Source organism: Micromesistius poutassou, assembly GCF_964030765.1.
Source record: "Micromesistius poutassou genome assembly, chromosome: 3".
NCBI classification, from domain to species: domain Eukaryota; kingdom Metazoa; phylum Chordata; class Actinopteri; order Gadiformes; family Gadidae; genus Micromesistius; species Micromesistius poutassou.
Window position 1 is genome coordinate 10227534 of NC_140273.1, and position 25958 is coordinate 10253491.

The window sequence follows — 25958 nt, forward strand, 5'->3', positions numbered from 1 at the left end:
TTTCTCAGTCTGTTTTCCTTGTATCTTTACAGTAGTTTTAATGTGCAATTATCTTTATTACTGGGTCACAGTTAGGAATTCACATAGTTATTGGCACTTGGAACACATGGAACGGGAAGGGGGCACTGGCATGTACATGGGAAGGGGTGGGTGGGTGGGGCGGGGCACAGGGAGGGGTCAGGGTAGATCGGGGGGGGGGGGGGACAGAGGGGTGGGCAATATTCTTTGACATCAGTATGAGGCTACTGCATTCTGGATATTATATATACTTTTTTTTGTCCAAAAAGATGTAATTCTTTCTTTTCCGAGTTATGAAGGAATAATAGATGGTGAGAATAAAAGCTCATGCTGCGAGTGCACATCTAACAATCAAACTTCGATAGTGCTTTCTATGTATTCATGTACAGTTTAGATATTTATATATTTATAGTGGAAAACAAGGAGTAGTAGTACGGTAGTAGTAGGGTGGGGGTGGGGGGGGGACAAACCAAAAGGATTTCTGCTGAGGAGTTGGCCCTACCACACCAGAGACAAGGAAAGTAAAAGTCATTCATGGTTGCCTAGGTGATATGTAAAACCCCTGGACCGTTTATTATCTGAGGTAACGAGTGTCCTGACAGACTGCCGTCAAATACCCTGCAACTGATATAGTTTCCGTGTGTTTGATTGGAGATGCAAAGCGCCTCCCCAGGTATTGTTCCTGAAAGCGAACCGATATGTATCTGCGCAAAAGTCAGCCACACACCGGCCCTAGAAGCCCTTCCACCCCCTGCAGCCCCCCACCCCCCCCTGCCCCCGCCTAGCTTTTAGCAGCTAGTCTAGCTTCCTTTCCCCATAGCCGTATAGAAGCTAGCTGGTAGCCTAGCGCCTGCCTGTGTGGTCAGTAATGTATGCTATGGCTGAGAGCTCCCGAGGTAACTGGTACTTTATTTTTATATTTTTTAAGTTCTTTTAAAACTGCATCAGCGGAAAAAAAACGCACACACACACACACACACACACCCGGATGCTGTGTCCATGGAGGGACGACAGCGCATGTGTGTGTGTGTGTGTGTGTGTGTGTGTGTACAAATATATTCATATATGCATTTATATATATTTATATTTCAGAGGTCTGTGTGTGTGTCGTTTGTCTCTGGTGTGTGGGACTATAAAAGAGCAGGGAAATTGACAGGAGACCACAGAATAGCAGATATAAAAAAATATTTAAAAAGAAACAAGACAAAATACAGCCGTGAAGGTTTCCAGGCATGGGGTGAAGGGGGGGGGGACAGGAAAATAAAGAAAAAAAAATCTGCCTTTGCAACACTTGGCATCCAGCCAGTAAAAGAATTGTCGATTTGGTTGCATCAGCGAATTTAATCTCCTTTACAATAACGAAAGAACCATCCTCCCACCAGTGTTTTGATCGCTTTCCAAGACAAATAACTTCCCAAGTGAATAACCCCGGCCCTGCCCACTGTTCCCTCTCAGTATCCATGTTTGAATACATGTGGTGGAGGTTTAAAAAAACAAAAAAAACAAGAAAAAAGAACAGACAAGGTTCATGCAGTAAAACGGTGACAGGCGACGACATAGTGTGTAACGTCTGATACCAAATCAATGGGTGGTGGTGGTGGTAGAAGTAGTTCCGGTCATTTCTTTGGCCATTTCCAAAACGTTTAAGATCCCCATTATAATCCAAACTAATTGCTTTTAAAAACCTGTCCTGGGGCCCGTTCCAACGAACAGCTCCTACATAGCACCTTCACCGAGGGGGGGGGGGGCACCCCACCCCCCTCCCCCCACACAGTTACTGCCAGGAAGGGTGAGGGGGAGGTACTGGTCTGCTCCAACATTATACAGTACTTTCTTTCAAACACCAACACGAGAGGGGGGAAATAAAAATGACATACAAAAAGATCATAAAAATGAGTTTTATAAAAAATCCCACAAATTTGATTCAGAGTGAACATTACCCCCCCCCCCCCCCCCCCCCCCCCTCCCCTCCCCATCCCCCACTCCAACAACACCACCTCTCACACATCACCTGGCACACCTACCACACACAGGAAGTGACGTTTGGGGAGCATGCTCAGAAAGGTGCAGAGGCTCGGACCCGCGGCCTCTCTTCCACGCCGGCGGGAACTCACCGACAAGGTGCTTCTTTGAACATTATCCATTTTGATTAAATCCTTACGTCACCCCCCTCCGTGTCACTTGTTCCCCGTGGCGTGGGCGACCAAATGATGGGTAGAAGCGACAGACGGAGGGGAGAGAGATGTTTTGAGAAGCCAACACACTTGAAACACTGCAGGAAGGAAGGATATTTTTCAAGAATTTTTTTTTTGCTTTTTTGTAAATCAGTTTCAATCAACCGACTCATATTTGGCATTCTCATCCCACGGTGTGTGCATGTAATTTTTTTGTCATATATTGTAAAAATGTGGAGCAGAACTCTCTTATGTTCTGGCCCTAAGGTGCTTGGTTGAATACAGTGATCGAGACTTGATTATAACTTATATAATAGCTTTAATTGTTTGGCATCACTGCTACTGAGGTATACTGCCACCTGTTGGTCACCCGCAGATACCGCACATGCCACCCGCTATATGTGTAGCAATACACCAACCTGGCCACCAGATGGCAGTTGGCACAGTCACAATGATCAGATTCAACCAACAATAGCTTATTCTCAAAAAAGGCTAAGCTGGTCCATCAAGAACCAGGTCAAGTAAAGGAAAAACTTAATGTTTGTCTCTAATGGAAATGTGTTGGACGAGCAAGACGTATCCCCAAAGGGCAACGGAAATGACAGGGATAATACTGTGTCCCGTGGGATAGATACTTTTAACAGACATTCAGACACAGCGTGTCTTGTTTACAAAGTGAACCTGACAGTGTTTCTCATGTTTGGACCAATCAGTCACCCTCCGTCTAGGTCGCTTGGTTCCCATAGTTACACACATCACAATAACAAAGATGCAGAAGAACAATTAACCAACCAATATATATTAATTGGTTAGCCAATTAGCCAATTAACAATTAACCCTCTGGTCCAGCAGTAAACTGCCCCCACCCCCTCCCCTGTCAGTAATTCACAATCACTATGCAAAAATATGTAGTTCTCTTTCTCTTCTACACTACTTTATACCTCCTCTCTCCTTTTCAGTTTCATTTTTTTCTCCATTTAAAACTTTAATCTACATGACTTGGCAACTCTAGTTACAGGTGTTAATGAGGAATTATTAGTAGAATTTTTTTTAAAAATAACTTTTCAAAAGACTACAGTACACTAGGTCAATTGTAAAAAATATGAACACAAAAATAAAAAAACGAAATTCTCAAAAGATAACAGGCAACCGCCATCGAAGGTTGGAGGTTGTAAAAAAACAGAACATAAAAACTTGTCGCCAATAAGTTCCCAATATGGTATATAAAAGGTCCTCTAGAAACACAATCTAGCCCTCCTCCGCTTCAACCTTTACCAATAAAAACTGTGCTCAGGCAAAAGCCGCTATACAGGAAGGCAAACAGCAGTAACAAAACGCACATTAGAAGAAATATAAAGGAAAAAGTCAAAATAATGAAATGGTGGGGGTGGGGGATATTTCGGTTTCAAACCGAGACGAGAGTCCATCATGGATGTCGTTAAACAACATACTAACATCTCGTCTGCTCGATCAGGGGAAAAACTAAAATACTAAATACCATACTTGTCTCAATCATTGTCCTAGCATCCAAACTGTTTTCATTTGATTGGTCATCAACGAGCGACCAATGGGACAGCACCATTAGTGTGGATGGCAAACGACACTCAAGCAAATTACCAAGCACAATTGCAATTGCCACTGTTGTGCCAGTGTTGTGCGACAGATGGCGCCAATTATCTCAAGTTGGATTCCAGTGGGTTTTATCCCACTTACATGTACCACCGCAGAGAATTCGATGCAGCCCACAAATTATGCAATTCTCTTGAGGGCACAGCACACTTATAATAGTAATATGGCGTGTTAAGTTTTACGAAGTAATGATCACATACAACACCATGATTGCATTTTTTTTTAAAGAACAACATTGATTGAAATTAGTGCCACATTAGTCTAGGAAAGTTTTGGTCAGTCTCAACACCATTGATACTCTCAATTGTCCCAAAGTCATCCTGCTCTCCGTTTAAAAAAAAAAACACACAATGTAAACTCACTAGGGTGCAGGGCGGGTGTGCGGGGGGAAGAGCGTCCATTTTAGGAAATGTATGCAAGAGTTCGCCATTAGACGTCTTGTCACATATTTGTACCGAAAAATCAATTACACTGTATCATTCCAGTTTGAAAACCCTGAACCTCTACACTGGAAAAAGAAAACCTCCAGTCTTTGATTTCAAATGTCCTTAACGCGGTTCACAATTCTCGTAGGGGGAGGGGAGAGGGGAATCCAGGCAATGAGGTGACATTTCTCCAGTCGCACCCCACCCCTCTGCACAGCCCCCACTACATAAACAAACAAACCCATGATGTTTGTCTCTGAGGCACCGAGCCAAGCAGAGTCACTGCCACCCCCCCCTCTCTCTCTCCCTCTCTCTCTCTCTCCCCTTCTCCCTCCCTCTCTGTGCCTCATCCCTATACATTCCTCTCTCTCTCTCTCTCCCTCCCCACCAGTCTCTCTCTCCCTCCCTCTGTCTGGCTGAGTCTCTCCATCTCTTTGTGAGCGCTGTGTTTGATCTCGCTCTACATCAGAGTGCTGCAATGCTCCGACGGCTCGGGGACTCTTTAACAAGCTCCTCCACTCCTCTCTACTGTTCCAAGTCTAGAAACTCGCGCCGCTGATTGGACGGTCTGGCCGGGGTGTCTGGCAGCCCTCCGATTGGCTGTGGTCAGGATCATGTTTTAGGTATGCAGGACATCGGCAGGGAATCTACGGTCGTCCGTCCTCCCATTAGCGACGCGACAGACACAGCTAAAATGTGCACTACTGTTTTAACCAGCCGTCCTTCTTCAGCTCACAATGCAAACGTGCTGCAAAGACAGTCACTCATACACACACACACACACACACACACACACGTGGCAGAGACATGTGACATAGCGAAATGGGAGGCGCCAAGGTACAGCAGAAGAGAGAGTCAGTAAAGGGAGGGGGGGGTTAAAAAAAAATAAAGGGGTGGAAAGGAGGACAAGAAGAAAGTAGAAGAGACCAAAAAAACAAAAGCTGAATCTCCAAAGTACAGACCGTCCCTGAGTGGAGGGAGAAAGGTAGGATGAGTGGAGTAGAGGGGAGAGATGAACAAGAGGGGAAGAGAGGCAGGGACAGACAGAACAGACAGAAAGAGAGAAGAGGGACAGACAGAAAGAGAGAAGAGGGACAGACAGAAAGAGAGAAGAGGGACAGACAGAAAGACACAGACAGAAAGAGACAGGAGGGACAGACAGAAAGAGAAGAGGGACAAACAAAGAGACAAGAGGGACAGACAGAGAGAAAGAGAAGAGAGACAGTCAGAAAGAGACAAGAGGGACAGAGAGAAAGAGAAGAGAGACAGACAGACAGAGAGAAGAGGGACAGACAGATAGACGGACGGCAAAAACAGGGTTAGGGTGTAACTTGAACCACCAGAACAGGCCTTGTCCAGTACAACTACAAGCAAACACTAAACGAGAAACGGCTAAATAAAATAAAATAAAAACACACAACAACGAAAGCGGGAACAATAGGAGGAGAGGGAGAGCTGCGGTGAGTGGTGAGTGGAGCGTGTGTGTGTGTGTGTGTGTCATGGAGTCTGGGAGATAATTGTATGCCGTCCAAAATGGTAACCGTGCCGCTCAGGATGATTCAGGCTCCGCAACATGGCCGCTCTGCCTCCAGGCTTTGATACACCAGACACATCGCATGCCGCGCTGCAGACCACTGCGCCTGTCTGTGTGTGTGTGTGTGTGTGTGCGCGTTTATACGCGCGCGTCCCATATGTGTCTATGCGTACGTGTCTGGTATATGCGTGTGTCTTGGTCTGTGTGTGTGTGTGTGTGTGTGTGTGTGTGTGTGTGTGTGTGTGTGTGTGTGTGTGTGTGTGTGTGGCGGTATATGTGTGCAGAGGTTGGGATGAGTGGCTGTTTGTTTTTGTCTGCCACAGAGTGTCTCGCACACACGCGCATGCACACACACACAACTTGCGGGCTGAATACCTAAGCCACCCACACAGAGTGAAAGTCATGCGCATGTGGGTACATTAAGACACACACACACACAGCAAGCCTATTGCATATTGCGCACACACACACACACACAAACACACACACGCACGCACACTGTGTGCCTGTCAAAAGCACTTGGTGTGAAGAGACACACACTAACACGCAACCCTCCATAAATGGAAAGGAAGAGGCAGACACACACACACACACACCCACACACCCACACACGCACAGACAATAGCACGCATGCATGCATTCAGAACGAATAATCCAAGCGCCCTGCATACCCTCCCCTGTCTCTCTCTCCGTCTCTCCTTCTCTCTCGATCCCCTCACACAATCACTCTCTTCCTCCCTCTCTGGGGAGATTCACTCTCCTCCTCTCCATATTATCCCTCTCCTTCCTCCTGCCAGGCCCACCATCCCATTCCTTTTGTCTCCACGTTGATGTTTGGGTTTCTCAGGCGGTGGGAGGGCTTTTAAAAATCATTTTAAGGAGACGTCAAATGTGCAAATGTATCTTTTTCACACCCCCTCAATCTTGACTTGGTCTCACAGCCACAGCCTTCACCCACGGGACTCTGCCTGACTATAGCCTGCACCAACAGGAGTCAATTGACTATAGCATTCACCCACAGGACTCACCTGGCTATAGTCTGCACCCACAGGACTCATATCTGACTATAGCCTGCACCCACAGGACTCATATCTGACCATAGCCTGCACCCACAGGACTCATATCTGACCATAGCCTGCACCCACAGGACTCATATCTGACCATAGCCTGCACCCACAGGACTCATATCTGACTATAGCCTGCACCCACAGGACTCATTTGTCGACAAACAGCTCTTTGCCAAGCACAAAACATCTTCACTTTCAGTCAACCTTGACGATGCTTGGAGCTTAAAGAGCATGTGAGCAGCATGCAGGATACAGAAACAGCATGGACAGCGCCATCACTGGTTAAGCAAGGCATTGCAGATATGAATGGCTGTTTCTGATTGGGTGAAATGGGTGCCGAGTGGTTTCACGCACCCCATTTGGTGTCACCACGAGAGGTGTGTGTGTGTGTGTGTGTGTGTGTGTGTGTGTGTGTGTGTGTGTGTGTGTGTGTGTGTGTGTGTGTGTGTGTGTGTGTGTGTGTGTGTGTGTGTGTGTGTGTGTGTGTGTGTACCAAGAGAACACAGACAGAGAGACACAGTTCTGACGGCGCAGCAGCAATAAGGTGCTTTAAGAAGGTGTTGCTCTTCCTTCGACAAAGAAATCCTACCAAGCCTACACTAAAAACGCACACCACACCACTACCATCAGACAAACATCCTAAAAAATACTCAACCAACCAAGAGACAGCCTCGGAGCACATTTCCCCCCCCCCCACACAGTGTCTCCCTCCCAGGGGAGGTCCACTTCTAAGTAAGACTTCTAGATTGTCATGGAGGAGATCCTTCTCCACCCACCGCGGGTTACCGCTCGGCTGTCTGCTGCAGCGAGACCAGACTTCCCTCCCCACCCCCACCACCGTCTCCACAGCCACAACGTGCATGAGCGTAGGCCGGTGGTTGGGTGGGCGTGTGCTTGCGCGTGCACGGTATTTACGTTGCTTTGATGGATGAATGAACGCTCCAATTGTGTAAAAAAAACAGGCCATCTGGCCTCCCTCTGCTACAGTGCATGTGTACACGGACACGCACCCGAGCGCACGTACACACACGCGCAAACGCATGCAGACACACACAGAGTCCTAATGCATGAATTAGCACCTGTGTGCATGCCAGCAGAGCGTGCAGTCGGTAAGCAGTAGCTTGTCTGGGGCATCAGTTCTATCCCTGTTTTCCGATATGCGCGTTGGGTCCCGTCATTATGGGGGGGGGGGGGCTACCCATGTATAAACCCCAGTCAGGGAGCCCTCCTCTCGTTATTAACTTGTTCTGCTTCAATCGTTTTTCAGAACCGCTTTAGATAGGAATTCCACAAAAAACAACGAGAACACAGTGCATTCCGCAAACTCTGCGAGCGCTACTCCGCTGGAAGTATTGGTACGACAAATTATTCAAAGATATCGGGCAAGACATTTTTAGAACAGAATCGGTCTCAAGGAGGGAAAAAAAATGTGCTTCTGGAGGTGGGGGGGGGATATCATACAAAAATATTAAAATTAATTTGGAATTCCCAAGCAGATGAGCTTTGCTATCTTAAAGCTTTGGCTAGTTTTGGCCTAGCGCGCAACGGCTCATCGCTTCAGAGGACAAACGACCACATCGCACTGCCGGCGGAGGTCACCACCACAACACGAGTCCAATGAAAAAACTGAAGGGGATCAGCATCCAAAAAAGAACGGTGGCAACATACCAAACCAACCCCCCCACCCCCCGCCACACGCATACATTCAAGATAATAACAGAACAACAGTGGTAGCCGACATTTTCAAACCCTGGCACTTTTTTCATTCTTTCCGAAAGCTGAGGGGGGGGGGGGGGGGGGGCTCTTTCCAGTCCCGCCCATCCTCTGCAACGTCTACAAGATTCTGTTCGAGCCAAAGACACACGCATGCACACACACCGACAGCTCCTGCTCTCTGGGAATGTATGTCATGATATCATCATTAAGGGGAGAGGAGACGTGACCGTAAACAATTTAGATGAACAAAAAAACAACATGTTTTTCCATCCCACGGTAGGATGTTTGAATGCACATGCAGAGCAGACGAGCGACCCCACCCTCCTCTTGGTCTCTCTCTCTCTCCCCCTTTTCAAACCAGGGACATAGGAAATGTTTGGAGATCGAAATAAACAGAAGGGGGAAAAACAAAAAACAAGCATGAGGAGAAGAGGACGCTATTAAAACAGGAAGCCAAACAAACGAAAAAGAAATTAAATAGAAACAATTGTTCCTCAAACCCGGGGCGGAGGAGAGCGGCGCCGTAATCGCGACTACCTCCGATTCCTGACGCTTCTCTCTCTCTCTCTCTCTCTCTTTTTCTTTCTCTCTCTCTCCGTCCGTCTGTCCCTCCACTCAGAACAAAGTGCTACCGTCGGCTGCGGCCGCCTGCAGGGCGTCGGCCGCCGCCGCCGCGCCGCCCCCCGCGTCGCTATTGGCCGCGGCCTCCAGGGAGGCGGGGTCAAACCCGTGCTCGGCCCCCACCAGGGCGTCGGCCTCCATCTTGACGCTGTCGGCGAGGAAGGCGGAGTAGGCGTCGCCCTCGGCCATCAGCAGCTTCAGCTTGGGGATCCAGCTCTTACGCACCACGCGCCGCGCGTTGGTGCACATGTCCGCCGCAATGGCGTTCATCTCGCTCTCCTTGAAGCTCGGCGCAAAGTTCTGGCAGTAGACTGCGGGAGAGGGGAGGGACGTCGGAGGAGATGGGGGGGGGGGGGGGGGCGGAGGAGGAGGAGAAAAGAGCAGGGGGAGAGGAGGAGGAGGAGGGAGAAGGATGTTACTATGCAACTCCGAGTGGGTTGTGTTATTAACTCGGTATGTGGGAGTTGATCCGCGATTGTGGGGTGTGTTTGAGACGGTGTTTATGTGCGCGTCTGGGTCATTGTGTGTGTGCCCGTGCGTGGGTGAGTGTGTGTACACGTGCGTGCGTGCGTGACTCACACTTGACGGCGTGCAGGACTCTGTTGTCCAGGGGCTTGCGGCTGGGGTCGTTGGTGGAGGAGCGGATACCGGTACCACAGCTGTTAGCTAGCGTGCTCCTGGGACAGCAGAGTGGAAATACACACACAGTTAGTTCACAGTGGACATATACACATTTAACACGCCGCAGAAATACACACATACACAGACACACACACACACACACATTAACATGCTGCAGAAATACACACATACACACACACACATTAACATGCTGCAGAAATACACACTCATTTAGACATTTACATTTAGGGCATTTAGCAGACGCTCTTATCAAAAGTACACTCACACACATTAACACGCCGCAGAAATATACACACACACATACACATACACAAACACAGACACACACACTTACAAGCTTACTACTGTGACACTTACAATCACAGTAGGGATTCCAGTATGTAACATGCCGTAAACGCACAAAAGAGACTCACACAAACACAGTAGAAACACCTTCATGCTTGCACACACACACACACATCATCAACACACACGTCTACAACACAAGTGGTCCCCGCAGTAGAAACGCATCTTCAACACAAATGGTAGTAACGCACGTCTTTATCGCGACGGAATCAAAACCAACAGCATAGGGGGAGGGGGGGGGACTGACCTGTCGAAGAAGGCGGCCAGCAGCCGCCTCAGCAGCACCTTGTGGCGCGTGCCGGCGCTCACGTGGCAGTTCATGAGCTGCGCACGCGAGATGAACACACAGGTGCCGGTGACCAGCTCCAGCTTCTCCGCCGGGTCCCCCTCCTCGTACAGCCGCGGGTGGCAGCGGTTCCCGATCTGGCTGATGAGCTCGGCGGGCAGAGACGCCAGGTCCTGGCGGGCGCGGCTGCCCCGCCCGCCGCGACCCCCCCCACCGCCACCGCCGCCAGACTCCGCCGTCACGTCCGGGAGGGCCTCCACGCGCTCGCCAGCCACTGGAGGGAGGGAGGGAGGAGATAGATGTGTGGCGGGTGAGATGGTGGTTAGTAGTGAAGACGAGTGAGGCTGAGTACATCCAGTCGTAGGAGTTTGTCATGGTGGAACATTGTGACTCGGACCGTTGTGATGCAAAACGGTCTGGATAGTTTGGCATAGTCATCGTTTTTATAAAGGCAAGGAAAAATCAAAACACCCCTATGGAGGCGATCAACATTATGAACAACAAGGTGAGCAGCAATGCACTTTGATTTCCACACCATCAGGTTTGTTAAGTGGATATTATTTTCACCATTAGGGGGTCAAAAGGTCGCAAAACGTACAAGAACCGGCGACGCGGTACATTTAACGCCGTTCGACGTGCCTGCCGTCCGCTGTTAAATAATGATCAACTTCACAAGCAAGGAGCCTCGTTTGGATTCTGCAGCGTGCCATTTCTTAATAAATCAATTCATAACCAGCCCCTCTGTATTCATATCATGTCCGGCTCCCTGTGATTATATCGAGTCTCCCATATGAGGCAGCATATGGCGGCCGTATGGAATGGAGCGGGATCAGGAGGAATCACGCAAGAGGCATCTGTGTTCCTTCCTCGGGAAAAGAAAACACATCCTCCACCAGAACAGTGCGTTTCTTCTGCAGCGAACAGTCTCAGCGAGTTATTGAGTGCTGGTGAAGACAGAGAAAAAGAAAGACACGCAAATACCAGATGACCAACACTCCGATAGACTTGATAGTCAGCTAGGGGCAGGATAGTCTAGGTTTCAGGGTACGTTTATTTATACAGTTGCCAGTCTACACGTTAAAATGTAAAGACCCTTTATAATAGTTTACTAATACTGTCAAGCTTGGATTAGCAGCCTGTTTATAGCCAATAACGTGCTTACAGATTCCACATTCCTATCAGGTCGCTTCCAGCAACCTGATAGGTTGAAACAAATATGAAGCGAAAGAAAGTAATCTAAAGTCTGCTGAAAAACTTTGGATTATTGATCTAAAAGTCTGATCTGTCAGACTACCTAAATAGCAAATAGTAATAACAGCTGATGAACAATGCGCAAAAAATCAAAAGTATCCAAAGAAGGGGTTAGCAAACAGATGCTAGTGACCCAGCTTTCTACCAGTTCTGCTCTGGCACTCTTTACCAGCGTTTAGGAACAATGAATATTTGGAAGAGTAGTCCTGCAACGGGATGCCAAAAAACCCAACAAGCGAGTGTTTTAGGGGGGAGATGGAGACGGGGGAGGCGGAGAGAGCACATCTGGAGGTCTGAAGAGAGGAGAACATAATGCTGTGACTGGCAGGCAGCCCAGAGTGAGACGTTTGTTCCTCGTTCGTCTCCCCTGAACACAGACATGTGTGTGAATTAAATATAAGTACTGTTAAAGACTGAAAGGGGAAGACGGTGCCATTTTAAAAATTAGATAAAGATAAGATGTGATAGATATGATATCTTTTCAAATCAAGAGTAAAAAAATGTTGTGCAGCCGTTGCTGTATAAAGTAGGGTGCGATATAACCCTATATATAAATAAACATATACGAGTAAAAGTGTTACCACTTACCATTATCATTAAGGTGCCAAAAAGCTTAACGGTAGCACTTCAAAAAATATACACAGCCAAAAGTACAGTAAGGGCTATACAAATCGATATAAATGGAAAGGAGCTAATCCAAATATACGATGCCCAAATTTCCCACGTTAACCTTAAGCATCACAGAGACGTATGAGAGTGTTGAATAGCCCCTCGGGCCCCACCACACATCCGTTAAATTGTTCTGCAGGAGTTTGTGTTCCAGCTTGCTCCTGTAGCCGTCCTTTCCCTGCTGGATCCTCTCCTTGAGTGGTCTCTGAATCCTTTTTCCACCAGCTCCGCTCCGGAAGGCTCTCTTCTTCTCATTCAAGAGGGACCTTGATGTCTCTGGTGGCCCAGGGTTAGTTGTTGAAGAAGCTGCATACAGCCTCCGCTGGAACAACGTTGTCCACGCAGAAGCGGATGTGATCGTTTATGTCACACACTCCATCCAGTCTGTTGCCTCAGAGCCTCATTAGTCTCCTGTGACTGTCTCCTCCAGGTCCTGTTAGTTACAGGCCACTGATGGACTAGAGGCTTGTAAGGCGGCATAAGGGGGGCCTTGTTGTGGTCAGATCCGCAGAGGGAGGGCTTTGGGTTGGGGATACTGTGTCTCCTGATCATCCGCGTATAGAAGGTCAGGGTCTTGTTTTCCCAGGTTGGACAGACTGCTTGAAAGTGGTCAAAGTCGCAGCCAGTGTGATGTGGTTGAAGTGCCCGGATTTCTTGATGAATGTTTAAATTCTCGCAGTGACTGAGTGAATGATGTCAGCCACACCCACCCCAATGCCAGAAGGAGGAACTTAAAAACCATGACGAAGGCATGGGAAAACCCTCTCGGCAGATCGTATTGCTTTAGTTCAGACGAACGGCAGGCGGTTCAATGTCGGGGCTACACACACGTTTTTTTTTTAACAGGGGTATGACCAGGATTACACCATTTGTTAACTAGAAAAGCAAGTCCCGACCTTCCCTTCTTGACACACTCCCTGGCAGTAAGGTAGGACAGCAGTCTGTCAGTCGAGGGACAGACAGGGATGCGCTGGTGTAGCCATGTGCACTACCCACTGCTCGACTCCTCGCCAGAGGTTCTAGCCCCCCCCCCCCCCCCGCTTTTGGTAGCAAACGACTTTGCGTTTTCCACAGTGATGGAAGGCAGATATTGGTAAAAAAAAAAAAAGAAGGACAGCCTGTCCTATTCTTCCCCTGTCGTTGTCGCACCTGCCTCTCATCCCCTGTGCCTCCTTTCCCACAACTCCTTAGGGATTTCCGGTCCCTCCCTCACCAACATCTTGGTGGTAGCAACAACAGATCCCTGTTGCCAACAAGGGCCTCTTTTCGCTCCGTATCGTTGAAGGACAGGGAATCGGTTGAAGAAGTGTGCCCACGACGAAGAAAACTACGTAAAAATACGTTCCACAACTAAACAAACTAAACCCACACCCAATTACGCTAAAACAAAGTGTGAGTAAGAATCAGTACGAAAAGAGCAGGAAAAGATATAGGGAAACTGTTGCTGCCCGTTGGGCTCCCCGGGAGCTAGTACTAGCCGTATGAAGGTAAGCTGAACGCAATGTTGGCAAGTGGAATCGAAAGCTTTCAAGTTACTTCTTTGGTGTGTGCGGGAACTTTGCATTACAAAAAGAGCAATTTCATCTCAAAAAAAAAAAAAGTGCAAACAAATAATATTCAATTTCCTGCAGAGCCAACTCTTTAAAATAAACATTAATTTGAATCGCATTGTTCAAATAGCGGTACACCAATATTCTTCCTCTCGTTTGAGTGTTCGTGGTGTTGCCTGTTTGGAGCGCTAAAACGGTTGTATGTTGTACACAGCCGGGCGGTATCCCGACTGCATCCGACGCTCACAATAGTATAAGTAAGTCCAACATAAATCAATACATGAATAAATAAAGCCGTCAGCATAAGCACTCTTGTGTCTGCGTCTCCTTCAGCTGCCAGACAAGAGGATCGACAGATGTTCCCCCAACACCGACGTTTGTTCTCCTCCGAGAAGTCAAGCAGCAACAAGATAGATGCCTACATCTATTTTTAGAAGTGTACATTTGATAGCCCTGCATTGGCACAAGGTGAAAAAGAGAAAAAAAAGAAACCCAATGAGCGTCGTACCGCCCGCTTGGTAAGAATGTTGTGGGGCGGCAGGCGAGCATAGCGCAGAGATAAAGACGAGCTACCATACGGGGAACGTCTGAGAGGACGTATGGCGGTCGTGTTGGGGTTCTGGTGAACACGTCCTGTGGTCTCCCACGCTGCGTCTGCCCGCTCACGGCCTCCGGTTTACCGTTCGGCAGTTGATCAGCAGACACGACTTGCACTTCAGAAAAGCAGCAGGTGAGGGGGAGTAAGAGCATCTGGTCAAGGATGCCCCAAAGGTAAGCTGACGGCATTGGGGATCGAACCCAGTACCTTTCAGCGGGACACTGAGCAACCTAACCAACTCGCTCTCCTGCACTATGCTACTAATGCAGTGCATGTCATCCCGTGACTGATTTTCATTGGTGTAGAGAGTGAGAGTGAGAGGAGGGCTGGTGTCCGGTGCTGTTTACTGCTGTGCTGTTTTCCATCAGCTGTACATGGAGCTGTATGCTGCGCACCATTGTGTGACGGAGCTATCTAGCCCATGCCACAGAACTGTGCATGTGTCTCTTCGAGCAAGACTGACGCATCGCAGATTCTGAACCAGTGGACTTGTAAATCTAATTGGCCAGTGTACCACTGAAGGGAAGATGCACCGTGCCCTCGGACTGTTCCACCGTTATGTTCGTAGAGATACCAACTATTTACGAATTACTAGTCTAATAATAATAATCTCCGGCCGTCATGTCCTGTTGACAGCATAAGGCCACCATCAGCGATATGATGTCTGGATCATGGATCATGGATCATTGCGGCCCCATTGTCCAAGGACATCATATAGCTTGGAATAATACAGGGCACAGAAGAAATGGTGGCGCAGCTACAATTTCCAATCATCAAATCGAAATACCCGGCGAATGCTGTGCAGCGGGTAGTGGGGCGTTTCCAGTGGGTCACACTTCACCAGAACAGGTGGAATGGGATGAGCCCGTACAGGCGAGTCATGTACCTGACCAGGTGAGGCGGCGAGGGCTACTGACCTGTGGCGCCTACGTTCAGCATGCTGTACATGGTGTACATGTTGCATATCTGCCGGTACTGCTCCTCGGCGGTCTCGTCCGCCATGTCGTCCTCCTCCTCGTCGTCGTGGTAACTGATGGGCGAGTCGCTGGTGTACATGCTGAGTGCGCCGGGGCTCGTCCCGTCGGGCGTCACGCCGTTGTTGTTGTTGTTGTTGTTGTGGTTGCCGTTGACGCCGTTGCCCGCCCCCTGAGTCATAACGCCGCCGACCATGCCCCCGCCGCGCCCGTCCTGAGCGGAGGCCGAGGCGGCGGCGGCGGAGGAGGAGGAGGAGGAGTAGCGGGCGGCCTTGCGGGACCCGCCACCCCCCAGGCCACCGCCGCTGTCGCGACTGCTGCCCTCCCAGAGACGCTTGGCCACCGGGGTGCAGACCACTGAGTAGGGGGACCCTTCCTGCTGGGAACATGGTGACACGTTCATGAATGGTGATACACAATAACCCTCCTCAAATAACATGCCCTGTGTGAACCCCAGAGGGGCAATATTGAAGTTTTTCTTCAAATTCAGCTATTTAGATAGCAGAGATCAACAGTTATTTATATACAGGTTTATAAGTTTGTCCCTTTTGACCCATCCCGGAGCAGTGGGCAGCCGCAGTGCAGTGCAACGCCAGGGGAGCAGGTGGGGGTTTCAGGTGCTTTGCTCAAGGGCACTTCATCCGTGGATGAGGACGTAGGAGAATGCTGCACAACCACTCCCGTCCATATTTTTGCCTACCAGTAGGGATTCGAACCGGCCACCCTCCGGTTACCGGTCCAACTCTTTAACCAATAGGCCACAGACTTTTTTATTTAGCTGCAATAGTGGCAACATTTTAAATATGTCAATATGTCATAAACTAACATGACACACACTCGCTCGTTTTGTTGGAGCAATCCTCCAGCTGCACAGTTATATAAATATCAAATATCAATATATAATATATAATATAGTATAAAAACAACAGTATCAACAATATAATGAATAAAAACAGAATGTTTTCAAAAGTCCAAGTTAAGTCCTTAAAGTGTCGATAGTGCAACGTGTGTATGGGATTGGGAGTATCAGTGTGTTAGTATTGGAGGCCAGGCGGATGGTTGAGGCCAGGCGGATGGTTGAGGCCAGGCGGATGGTTGAGGCCAGGCGGATGGTTGAGGCCTACCTGTGGCGTGGAGGCAGCCTGCTCCGTCTTCACCTTGGAGACCAGGGGCAGCGGGGTCAGGCATGGGGTGGGCCTACCTGCTGCAGAGGCCCCGCCCACGGTTTGAGTGACAGGGCTCTGAGGCTCAGAGGGCGGGGTTTCCTCGGTGTGAAGCCCCTGGGAGTCACAGCTCGGGGATGACACCTGGAACAAACCAGGGGTGCGTTTCCCAAAACAGTCAGGACGTAATAAGTAAATAAATAACTTTTCTCCCCAATTCTGTGCAAGAGTCAAATGTGGATAGAGCACTCGCCCTGAGAGTAACAGGTTTGTTTTGTGGCCACCGGTTCAAGCCCTGCAAGATGCGTCTTGTTTCCTCAGTTTTAATGAAATATTTTAATGTTTGAAGTCTGTTTGAAGTCTGATCTCTTAACAGTAGCTTGTGTTGTCGCTGCAGTGGATGCATGTTTCTTGATACTTTCTTTTATTTTAAATTGTAGGCTATCACTGAATTCACTTCTCTAAAACCCACTGCCCAGAATCTTAACCCATATGTAAAAGTAACAGGGTTGTTAAAGAAAATATTTGTGAGCCATTAAATGTCCAGTGATGTTCCACACCCTAACATTTGGATGCGGTACTGCACTAACCTGGAATGCTAATTGCGTAAAAAAGACAAAGAAGACTGAAATCGGTCATGTGACCATGAATATCCAGGAAGCATGTGGTATAATATGGACCAGCCCAAGAGCCGTTTTACCATGTGGGTAATAAGGACTCAGCCAGACTATGTTGTTGGGGAAACAGTCAGGAAGCCTTAACTTGCTAGTACTATGGAGTTTAATAACTTAATCCATACTATGAGCTTACTATGTAGATTAAATGGTTTTGGGGAACACTTTCCTATTAACTGTTGAGTCCCTAAGAGGTAGGTTGCTAAGGAAGTTAGCAACTATGCTTTTGGGAAACAAATCCCAGACCGCTTTGTCACAACAACAACAACAACCACTAGAGGGTGCATTCCAAGAAGCCTAATCTGGGCCAGTTAGGGTGCTAACACATTCAGTAAGACTGGTTAGACCCTAATCAGAGGTGGTCTGGGCATTCCTTTAGCAGTGTGAACACAAGTGTGTCCTGGGCCACATAGAGCACTCAGTGACGTCCTCTGCGTAAGCAGGAGTACGTATTCATTTGCGCGCATACATATTACAGAAATCATCAAGAAATCATCAAACCACCCTGGCTTTGTCAACAACGTCCAGAATTTCTAAAAGCGATATTACCAGTACTGCAAACATTGTTTCAAATTTGGTTTACAAAGAGGTAGTCTGTGTTGTTTGGAATTCATCTTTTCTTTCTTTTTAGTTCAAGCTGTCATACATGGAATTTCATTGCTGCCTCCCGCTGGTTAGAAACCCATTTGGTCTTCGCACGGCGAAATGCTGTACGTGTTTATTCACATTCAGAGCGGTGGAGTCAGCTCCGATCCCAAGCGGTCCCACGGGGACGCATGTGCAGACGCATTCTAATGCGTTGTGTGAGCTGACGTACCCAGAGCTGTCCACTTGTGATAGGAATCGCCCGACACCAGGTGTGAAGCGGGCATTGCCCAACCCTTCATATTCGTTTCTAATGGACTTGTGAAAACCTTATTTCCCATTCAACAGCAGTGAACCAAGTCACAATGAGCAGGAGTGCAACAATCAACGCTGGTCTGCACCGTCCTTCCATCCATCCATCCCCACCCTGGTCTCTCTCTCATCCAGTCACTCGCTCCTAGATTTACCAGGCCACGCCCCCGGTCAACACACCCCCCCCCCCCATCCAACCCCAGTCCCTCAGTTGCCTCTTACCTTGAGGAAGAACTCTGTTCCCTTCTCCATGATCTGCTGGATCTGGAGGAAGCCGGCGGTGTACATGAGGAGGAACTGGTCCCCTACGTTCATGCTGAGGCGGCCCGTGTAGCAGAAGGCCAGGATCTGCTGGAAGCTCTGGGGCTGCACGGCCGGCGGCAGCTCCACCACCGAGCTCTTGCCGCCGGCATTGAACAGGTCCCGGAAGTAGGAGCTGCTGGCGGCCAGTACCGCGCGGTGGGCCTGGGGGGAGGAAGAAGGGTGAGGGAGGGGGGTTTAGGGGGAGGTAGTAGCATGGGGAGGAGGGAGGTTTGTTACGGGCATGGACGAGAGCAGCCGATGTTTGGCGACAAGACCATTGTGAACTTTGTGAATTTTAGTGAGGCTAAAATCAATAATCCATTTGAGTCAAAAATCAATGACATTTAATGTCATTAAAATTGTTTTTATCGAGCTCACAATAAAATAATCTTTTGCAATACAAAAACAGTATCCTGCATGTCGCCGTTTTCCTCATTGGGGTTCAAAACCCATTCCCATTTCCGGGAGTGAATCAAACACCCTTGCAGTAAAACATCCTGCCCCAACCTGTATGGGCAGCCGGAAGGCGAGTGAAAGCAGGCAATAGGGGATGGGACGGGGACGGTCCTACCTTGAAGGCGTGGCCCTTGACGACCACGGAGACGTCGCAGTAGAGGCCCTGCAGCCGCTGCTCGTTCAGACACTCGAGGACGTTGTTGCCGAAATTGGGGATCGCCATCTGTAGCGTCTGAGCCATAACGCTATGGCGGGACCGCGCGCTCTAAAGGAGACGGGACCGCTGCAGCACGGTGGCTTGCTGGGGCATGGGATGGAGCTGGGGCTGGGAACACACACACAGGGTACAACATAAGACCTCACATACCTCTATATATTAGTGATAAACCTATTGTTCGGCCGACGACCATAATTGGGCTGATTAAGACCATGAATCATCAGGGACTCAATTACTGCCGTAGACGTTCACGAATATGGCATTCGCCACAGCCATTGCAGTCAGCAAACGCAGTTGGAAGAGCAGTCAAAGTACGTCAAGTATGCTATGAAAAGCAGACAACCGTGACAACAGCAATGATGGAATTATATAAAGGCGTTATCTGAACGACTGCAGACGCTGCCTCAAGTAAGTCAGAAGTAGTGCATTTGTTTTCTATTGATTTTGAACCGTGTTCGATCAGTGATTAACAGATCACACCATTGGTTACCGTGCCCACGATCAAGATGGGTGCATCCCTACCATACATTGAGGGTGATGCTTCAAAGCACAGCAGTGAGTGCAGACATTGTTAGCAGGGCTGGCCCTCTGTGTGAATCGATCCCCTAACCCTGGCCTTGTTTAGGCCCTGCTCCACCATCCAGATGCAAAGGAGAGCCGTATAGACAAGTTTATGATGTCTCAAGTGTCGTTGGAAAACATTCAACCTGAAGGTCTTTTAAACCGCTCCTTTTTTATTGTTTTAATAGCGTCTTCTAATGGACACGACTAACTTTGAGTCTCATGCTAAGTGGCTATCTTTATTGCGCAACTTAAGCATACAATTGAATAGTGACTAAAGATAATGTTGAAATATTGCCAATGTCGGGATCGAGGGAAGTGTAATACAAAAGGAAAACAATTGAGAAAAGTGCGACTATTAAAGATAATGAAGACAAAGAGAAGGACAGAGGGAAGGATAGACTGAAGGATTGGAAGAATGAGGAGGCGCAGGTTATGAGGTAGATGGTAGAAGGGATTGAAGAATCTTTGTTGAGGGTTGGATGATTCATGTTGGGGTGAGGCTAAAGGTAACCGTAATGGGACAGTTCACAGAATTGAAAACAAATAGAGAGTAACATGTGAACTAAAGAGAAGTTCCAGCTGCTGGTGGGATTTAAGACCCCATTGTTATTCCTTTGTTATCAGTTGCTTTTTTAGAGAACTCTTCGGCTGGGACTTTAGATCTGCTTTCTGTCTTTCTTGTTGCTCATTAGACTAAATACACAATGAAGAAAAAAAGTGCTGTTTATGTACACTCCATTTGGTTTGTCGACTTCATCCAAATGAAAGGCTTATGATCAAAGATGGAGGAGATGTCACCGTTTCTGTGCAAATAAAGCCCTCCTAGGGACATAATGCATTTCTCAAATATTTCTCTCACGCAAAGCCTTGATGTTATATATACAGTAAACAGATTTAGCTGTGCTCTACACTTAACTCTTTTCACATCCAAGACACTCCAAGTCTCTCTCCCAACAGTGAGGGGTTTTACAGCTTCAAACAATGGTTACAGAGTTGGAGACAGAGTCAATACTGCCAAGTAGACAAACACAGCAGCATATAGCTTAAGTAGCTTCGGCTAGCATCCGTTGCCTAGTGGATACGACTTTTTTGAGGTCACCCAAGGCCTGGTCAAGAACATCGTACAGATGTACGTGTGCCGTGATGAACTCTTTTGAATTTCCATTTAAACACAATGTTGATAACTTTTCTTCTGTGCTATTCAAAATGGACGGTTTGCGTCCATTGAACTATTGGCTTTATATTATGTAAAGAAGAAATTATGGTGATTATATATACACACGTACATTTTCTACATGCACTGACTGAATCTCTATCAAACCCTATGAAAATCATCATTGTCATACTTCATCCATCAAGCTTTTGCCTGGTATGCTGTGTTTACATCTACCCTGTTTACATTTGGCAAACGTCACGTTACCAAGGCAACCTAACAGTAGTATTTCAAGTTGACAAAGCCCTGTGGTGTGTGCGCCCATAAAACGGCACGGGGGGGGGGGGGGCAACCCGCCGACTTCAGTTCCCATCTGTTATATAATTGAGCTACACGCTTAGCTAGCTCTGACATGCTCACACATGCATGCTGCTTGTGTACACTATAAGGGTTATGGGAGAATGGTTAGGGTGTGTGACTCCCAGCAGAAAGATTTTGGGTTCAATCCCCAAAGTCCACAGTCTACATGTAGGCATCCTTTAGCAAGATTGCCATCCCAAGCAGCCGCAGTGTCACTCCAACGTATACAGTGTGAACTTTGACCCACGTCGATCCCTGTCCCATGAACGGATAGGATTGGCACAGCCCAAGTGTTTGAAGTCTAAACTGCCATGTAGTATGATCCAGCTGACAAGCACTGTGACTCTGTTGGACCACTGCCAATGATGCAGATAACTGGGTGCACCGAGTTTGATGTTGCATTACCGGCTCCGCGACAGGAGAGAGCTTTGTGAACATGCATGACTGCCATGGGCCTAACCATATTTAAGTACAGAGGTATAGAACAAGAGCAAATACATAACCTGTTTGTTGCTAGAACTACTTCTTTTTTTTTTAATTTGGCTTCCTTAGACAGTTTCCCATCCTACAGTGTATTCATATACACTACTTGGCATAATGATAGACTGATAATGAAAGATGGAATTTCCATCCTCCCTGGGTAGTAACAGCTGCCCTTAGGCTACTTCTAGTTAGCATCTGCCGCTAACGTCCTAAAGAGATATCCCTTTCAGATTAGCAGCAGATATTTATTGATTAGGAATTGCGATAGCATCTCAACTACTAGAGTATATACTGGCAAGACGATTGGATATTTTTATACCATTGCAGAAAAACTATTTGCTAAAATAATAATATATATAATAATACATTTGAAAATTCTAGCAAAATATTCCTTCAAATTATTGGCACATGGATAAGTAGTGTTCAATGTGATTGTTACTTTAATGGTCAGGCATATCAAAGTGAAAGTTCAGCTGGTGTATAGCCTATAGAATAATTTGTTGTCCCAACAATCATAGGGAACAACGTCGATGTAACACAATCTGAGCAATTTAAAGGAAAATATGAAATAGGACACAGCTGGGGTTCATTACATTGTAGCGTATGGAAAGGTCAGTTATCAGACAGGGTTATATCGTTTAAATAGAATATACATTTATATATTTGATTAATTCATATATATAATTACAATAAGGATATAAAATCCTAATAACAATAAAGATGTAATGTGAAATAGGCCTATAAGGTTTTAGGTTTAAATAAAAGTAAAACACGTAAAAACACGTAGCTTTGTTGTACAGTGGGCTCTAAAGCTAAAGGGATGGTCAAGTTTGGGGTAAATTAGTAATGCGTAAGTTCGGATCAGAAATAATTTAGATTAAATTGTAGGTATGCTATGAGTTTTGTGATACTACATGCAAGTTAAATATCTGGGAAGTCACAATCACTGCCATTGTTTCTTGGAGGCAGGATTTGGAAGAAATTCCAAGACAATATTCATCATTCAGTTCCGACAATCATTACTTTGACCAGAATGTCAACAAAACCGGCAAAATTTGATGAATATTTACTTTGGCGGCCTACCTTAGCCATTGCGTATTTTAATCAGGCAGATCTATGGCTGATTGTCATTTAAATGAAGGAGACAGATAGGTGTGAATCGACACTATATGTAAATAATGGAGAGCACATTCTAGCAACGTGTTACATTGATTAAGGCTATGTTAGAACGGCTCTGGTTATTTATAATGACACAAACCCCCACAGATAACACCTCCTGAAAATTCAGGATGCATTTCTACCAGTTAGCTCTGTGTGGATTCATACTGCAGATTCCTGACATCCTACAAAAAAAAGTGTTCAGAATTCGCCTAGAGAAAGATTCCCAGGGATGAGGGCGGAGCTTGGATCTTTGCTTACTATTTCAGTTCTTCAACGAGGCCTCTCACCTTCACCTGGTGCTGAACTGCACAGAGGCTCTGGGGTCTTAACTTATGTACTTCCAATTTCAAACAGCTTTCCAATATAAACTCCCTGGGGAAAGTCCTGTCTGGGATTCAGAAGTACCTTCTATTTGGAATAAAAGCAACAAAAAAAACTGGTTAGGATGGTTATGCAAGTAGTGATGCAACCCTGTCAATGGTTTCAAAACAATTTCATTTTTTTTTATTTTTCCATTAGATGGCAGGATTAAAAGCAGCCTCAGGCCCTGTCTATTGAATATAGCCCAGAGCCTTGTTTATTTTCTGTTTCCAGGGCATTACACCAATATGGAGGGAAACAACAAGAGCTCGAAAGGTCAGTCAAAAGTGGTTCACATGTGCACAGAAAGCCTGTCTAGACATGTTGACACGCTACTTGGACCTGAAAAGCACTGTGGGGGCCCCATCGACTGCAACCCCTTCTCTGGTGGGTGACCCTTTACTCGTCGCGGGTCGCTGGGAGTCAGACAAACTTCCAGGCAACATGAAGAGAGGCTAATTACCCTACTTGACCTTTAACTCTCCCCCTACGTTTAACCCTCCCCATGCCTCTGTGTACACCGACTAGCCGACCCAACCATATCAGTTCATATGTTCTACATATGGTTAGACGAGCAAAAAATAAATACTATAAATATATTAACATTAAGCTTTTATTATTCATCCACGCGTAATTCAAGCCTATCCAATTTCCAGGGTTAAATAGGAGGTTAAAGGTTACAAAATAGCAAGTAGCCGGCTATGCTAAGTGAAAATTGTGCAAATTTAAATATGACTATTTTGTTATATACATAAACATTGACGTTAGTAATAATAACTAGACGACTAATTTAGACTCTGTATTCGATTCGGAAAATAAGCACTAAGAACCAACTACTCTGACGCAAAAAAAAAAAAAAAGAAGGTGGCTAGGTTGTAGCCTCCCCTGAGCCAATTTAAAACTGAATAGTAATTAATTAAACGTGTATTAATCTCACACGGGAGAGTCCTGCGGAGCCGCTGACGTCTCACCAAAAACGGCCTGGCGGTTAAGGGGCCGCCGACAGCGGGCAGCGGGAGAGACCGCGGCCGGGGCAGAGCTGTTAATGCCCCGCGCGTGCCAGCATTGATGCCCGGTAGGATCGGGAGTCCTCGTCTGGCACCGAGTGGTTTGGTGACAGGCTACGACAAAACAACGAGATCGCTATCCGGGCCACTGTACCGTCAATCGTTATAATAAGTGTCGATGTGGTGACTTTTATTTCTTTCGACACGAGATCGACTACAAATACAGCAGAACAAATTAAATATTCGGCGGCTCAGGGAGGATCACCGCTGGTGTCGGGTAATGTCGGGCAGACGGAGTTACCTCCTCCTCCTCCTCTGGCCTAGCAGACATACACGTTGTAACGTTACCTCAAAAAACGCCGTTTATCCTTGTCATATCCAATTTGCTTCAAACACATTTAATTGTAACAAACTTCCGCAACAGTGGGCATGTATTTCATTCCCGCAAGGAAGATTTACAGCTCGGTTTTGTATTTTTTATTATAAGAAGAGAAGGGGTCGTAGCACTCCATCTTTGGCGGACATCAACAGGTCATCCCGGGACACAAATGCTCCACTGTGGGCGAGCCAGACGAATGGATCCGGCATGTCGAGAGCATAGATGGCATCGCACCACGTACCACATAACATATCCAAAAAACCTTTACCGACATGCAACTGCATGTATTATTTATGATTATGCATATTTTGTATCTAACCCGAATAAAACGCAACGTATTCAAAATCCCCTCCTTGGTCAGCTTTATAAAGTTCAGGAATGCAAACCGAGGCAACCCAGAGCTATCGAGGACTCATCCGTCACCCCCGAGAAGAAAGCGGACAGCCCGGGGCGACGAGTGTGTGTGAAGTGGTTTAAGTTTTGTTGCTGGTGCTCCTAGGGGCCCATCCCCCATAGCACACCTTCCCAAAAACAATAGCTACCCCCTTCCAAATTTATCAAGAGAGGCAAATTAAAAAAGTAAACCCGCGAACCGCCACGCTCACCTCGGTCGACCCACTTTCCCAACACTTTAATGAACTATGCACCGATGTTCAACACTCACCCCGCTGCTGTATTCCGCTGCAAAGTGTTTCAATGGAGTAGCTGCACAGAAGCGATCTCTCCCTTCGCCTCGCTACGGGCAGCCATTCATTGTGACTGAGCCAGCATGCACACACACACACACACACACACACACACACACACACGCACACACGTACACTCACGCAATACACACAGAGACACACACAGGCCAACAGCGGAACCCAGAGCTATCGAGGGGAAAAGCAAATCTGCTGTTCCCAGGGGTTGCAGAGATCACAGAGTCACTGATCGCCCAGACAGAAAGACGGAAAGACAGACAGGGAGACAGCGTCCCCAATCGACCCGGCAGTCTGTTGCCCCGCCCTTCACACACACACACACACACACACACACACACACACACACACACACACACACACACACACACACACACACACACACACACACACACACACACACACACACACACACTTACCTGGGGTTTAAGGGTTAAACCGTGTCCTTTCTTTTTGTATCTTTGTGAGACTCCCCTTTTGCCTTTAGTTTGTGCCGATGAAGCCAAAATAATGTAGTCCTAATAATTCTGTAGGTGAGTCCTCCGGGGGTGTCTATAGGTACTGCGAGCATTGAATACTAA

At 47.2% G+C, this 25958-nt stretch overlaps 2 protein-coding genes across 4 annotated transcripts in view; one reads left to right on the forward strand and one right to left on the reverse strand.

Moving 5' to 3' along the window:
* LOC311340955 (nucleus accumbens-associated protein 1-like) lies at positions 1-25898 on the reverse strand. 3 transcript variants are annotated; one of them, XM_084465871.1, is made up of 8 exons: positions 25797-25898; positions 19108-19317; positions 18456-18698; positions 16624-16806; positions 15443-15878; positions 10419-10731; positions 9764-9861; positions 1-9495 (listed from the first exon to the last, which is right to left on the reverse strand). In XM_084465871.1, the coding sequence occupies exons 2-8, from the start codon at positions 19231-19233 to the stop codon at positions 9179-9181; spliced, it is 1716 nt and encodes a 571-aa protein (XP_084321997.1). In that variant the 5' UTR covers positions 19234-19317; positions 25797-25898; the 3' UTR covers positions 1-9178. The 3 variants fall into 3 exon arrangements, with proteins under 3 accessions (XP_084321997.1, XP_084321998.1, XP_084321996.1); XM_084465872.1 differs by lacking the exon at positions 25797-25898 and adding an exon at positions 25341-25477 and having other exon boundaries at positions 15443-15875; XM_084465870.1 differs by lacking the exon at positions 25797-25898 and adding an exon at positions 25341-25477.
* The window catches only part of trmt1 (tRNA methyltransferase 1), a 17821-nt gene continuing 17745 nt past the window's right edge, over positions 25883-25958 (forward strand). The window contains exon 1 of the mRNA XM_084465865.1: positions 25883-25910. The gene's annotated coding sequence lies outside the window, so the exon portion shown is untranslated. The remainder of the gene's footprint in view (positions 25911-25958) is intronic.

Bases quoted from the DNA above. Each gene is read 5' to 3' on its own strand.
- LOC311340955 (XM_084465871.1), bottom strand. From the start codon at position 19,233: ATGGCTCAGACGCTACAGATGGCGATCCCCAATTTCGGCAACAACGTC. The intron at 15,879-16,623 runs GTAGGCCTCAAC...CCATGTTCCCAG, and splicing joins AGGCTGCCTCCACGCCACAG to CAGGAAGGGTCCCCCTACTC. The intron at 9,862-10,418 runs GTCAGTCCCCCC...CTGCTGTCCCAG, and splicing joins CTGGCCGCCTTCTTCGACAG to GAGCACGCTAGCTAACAGCT.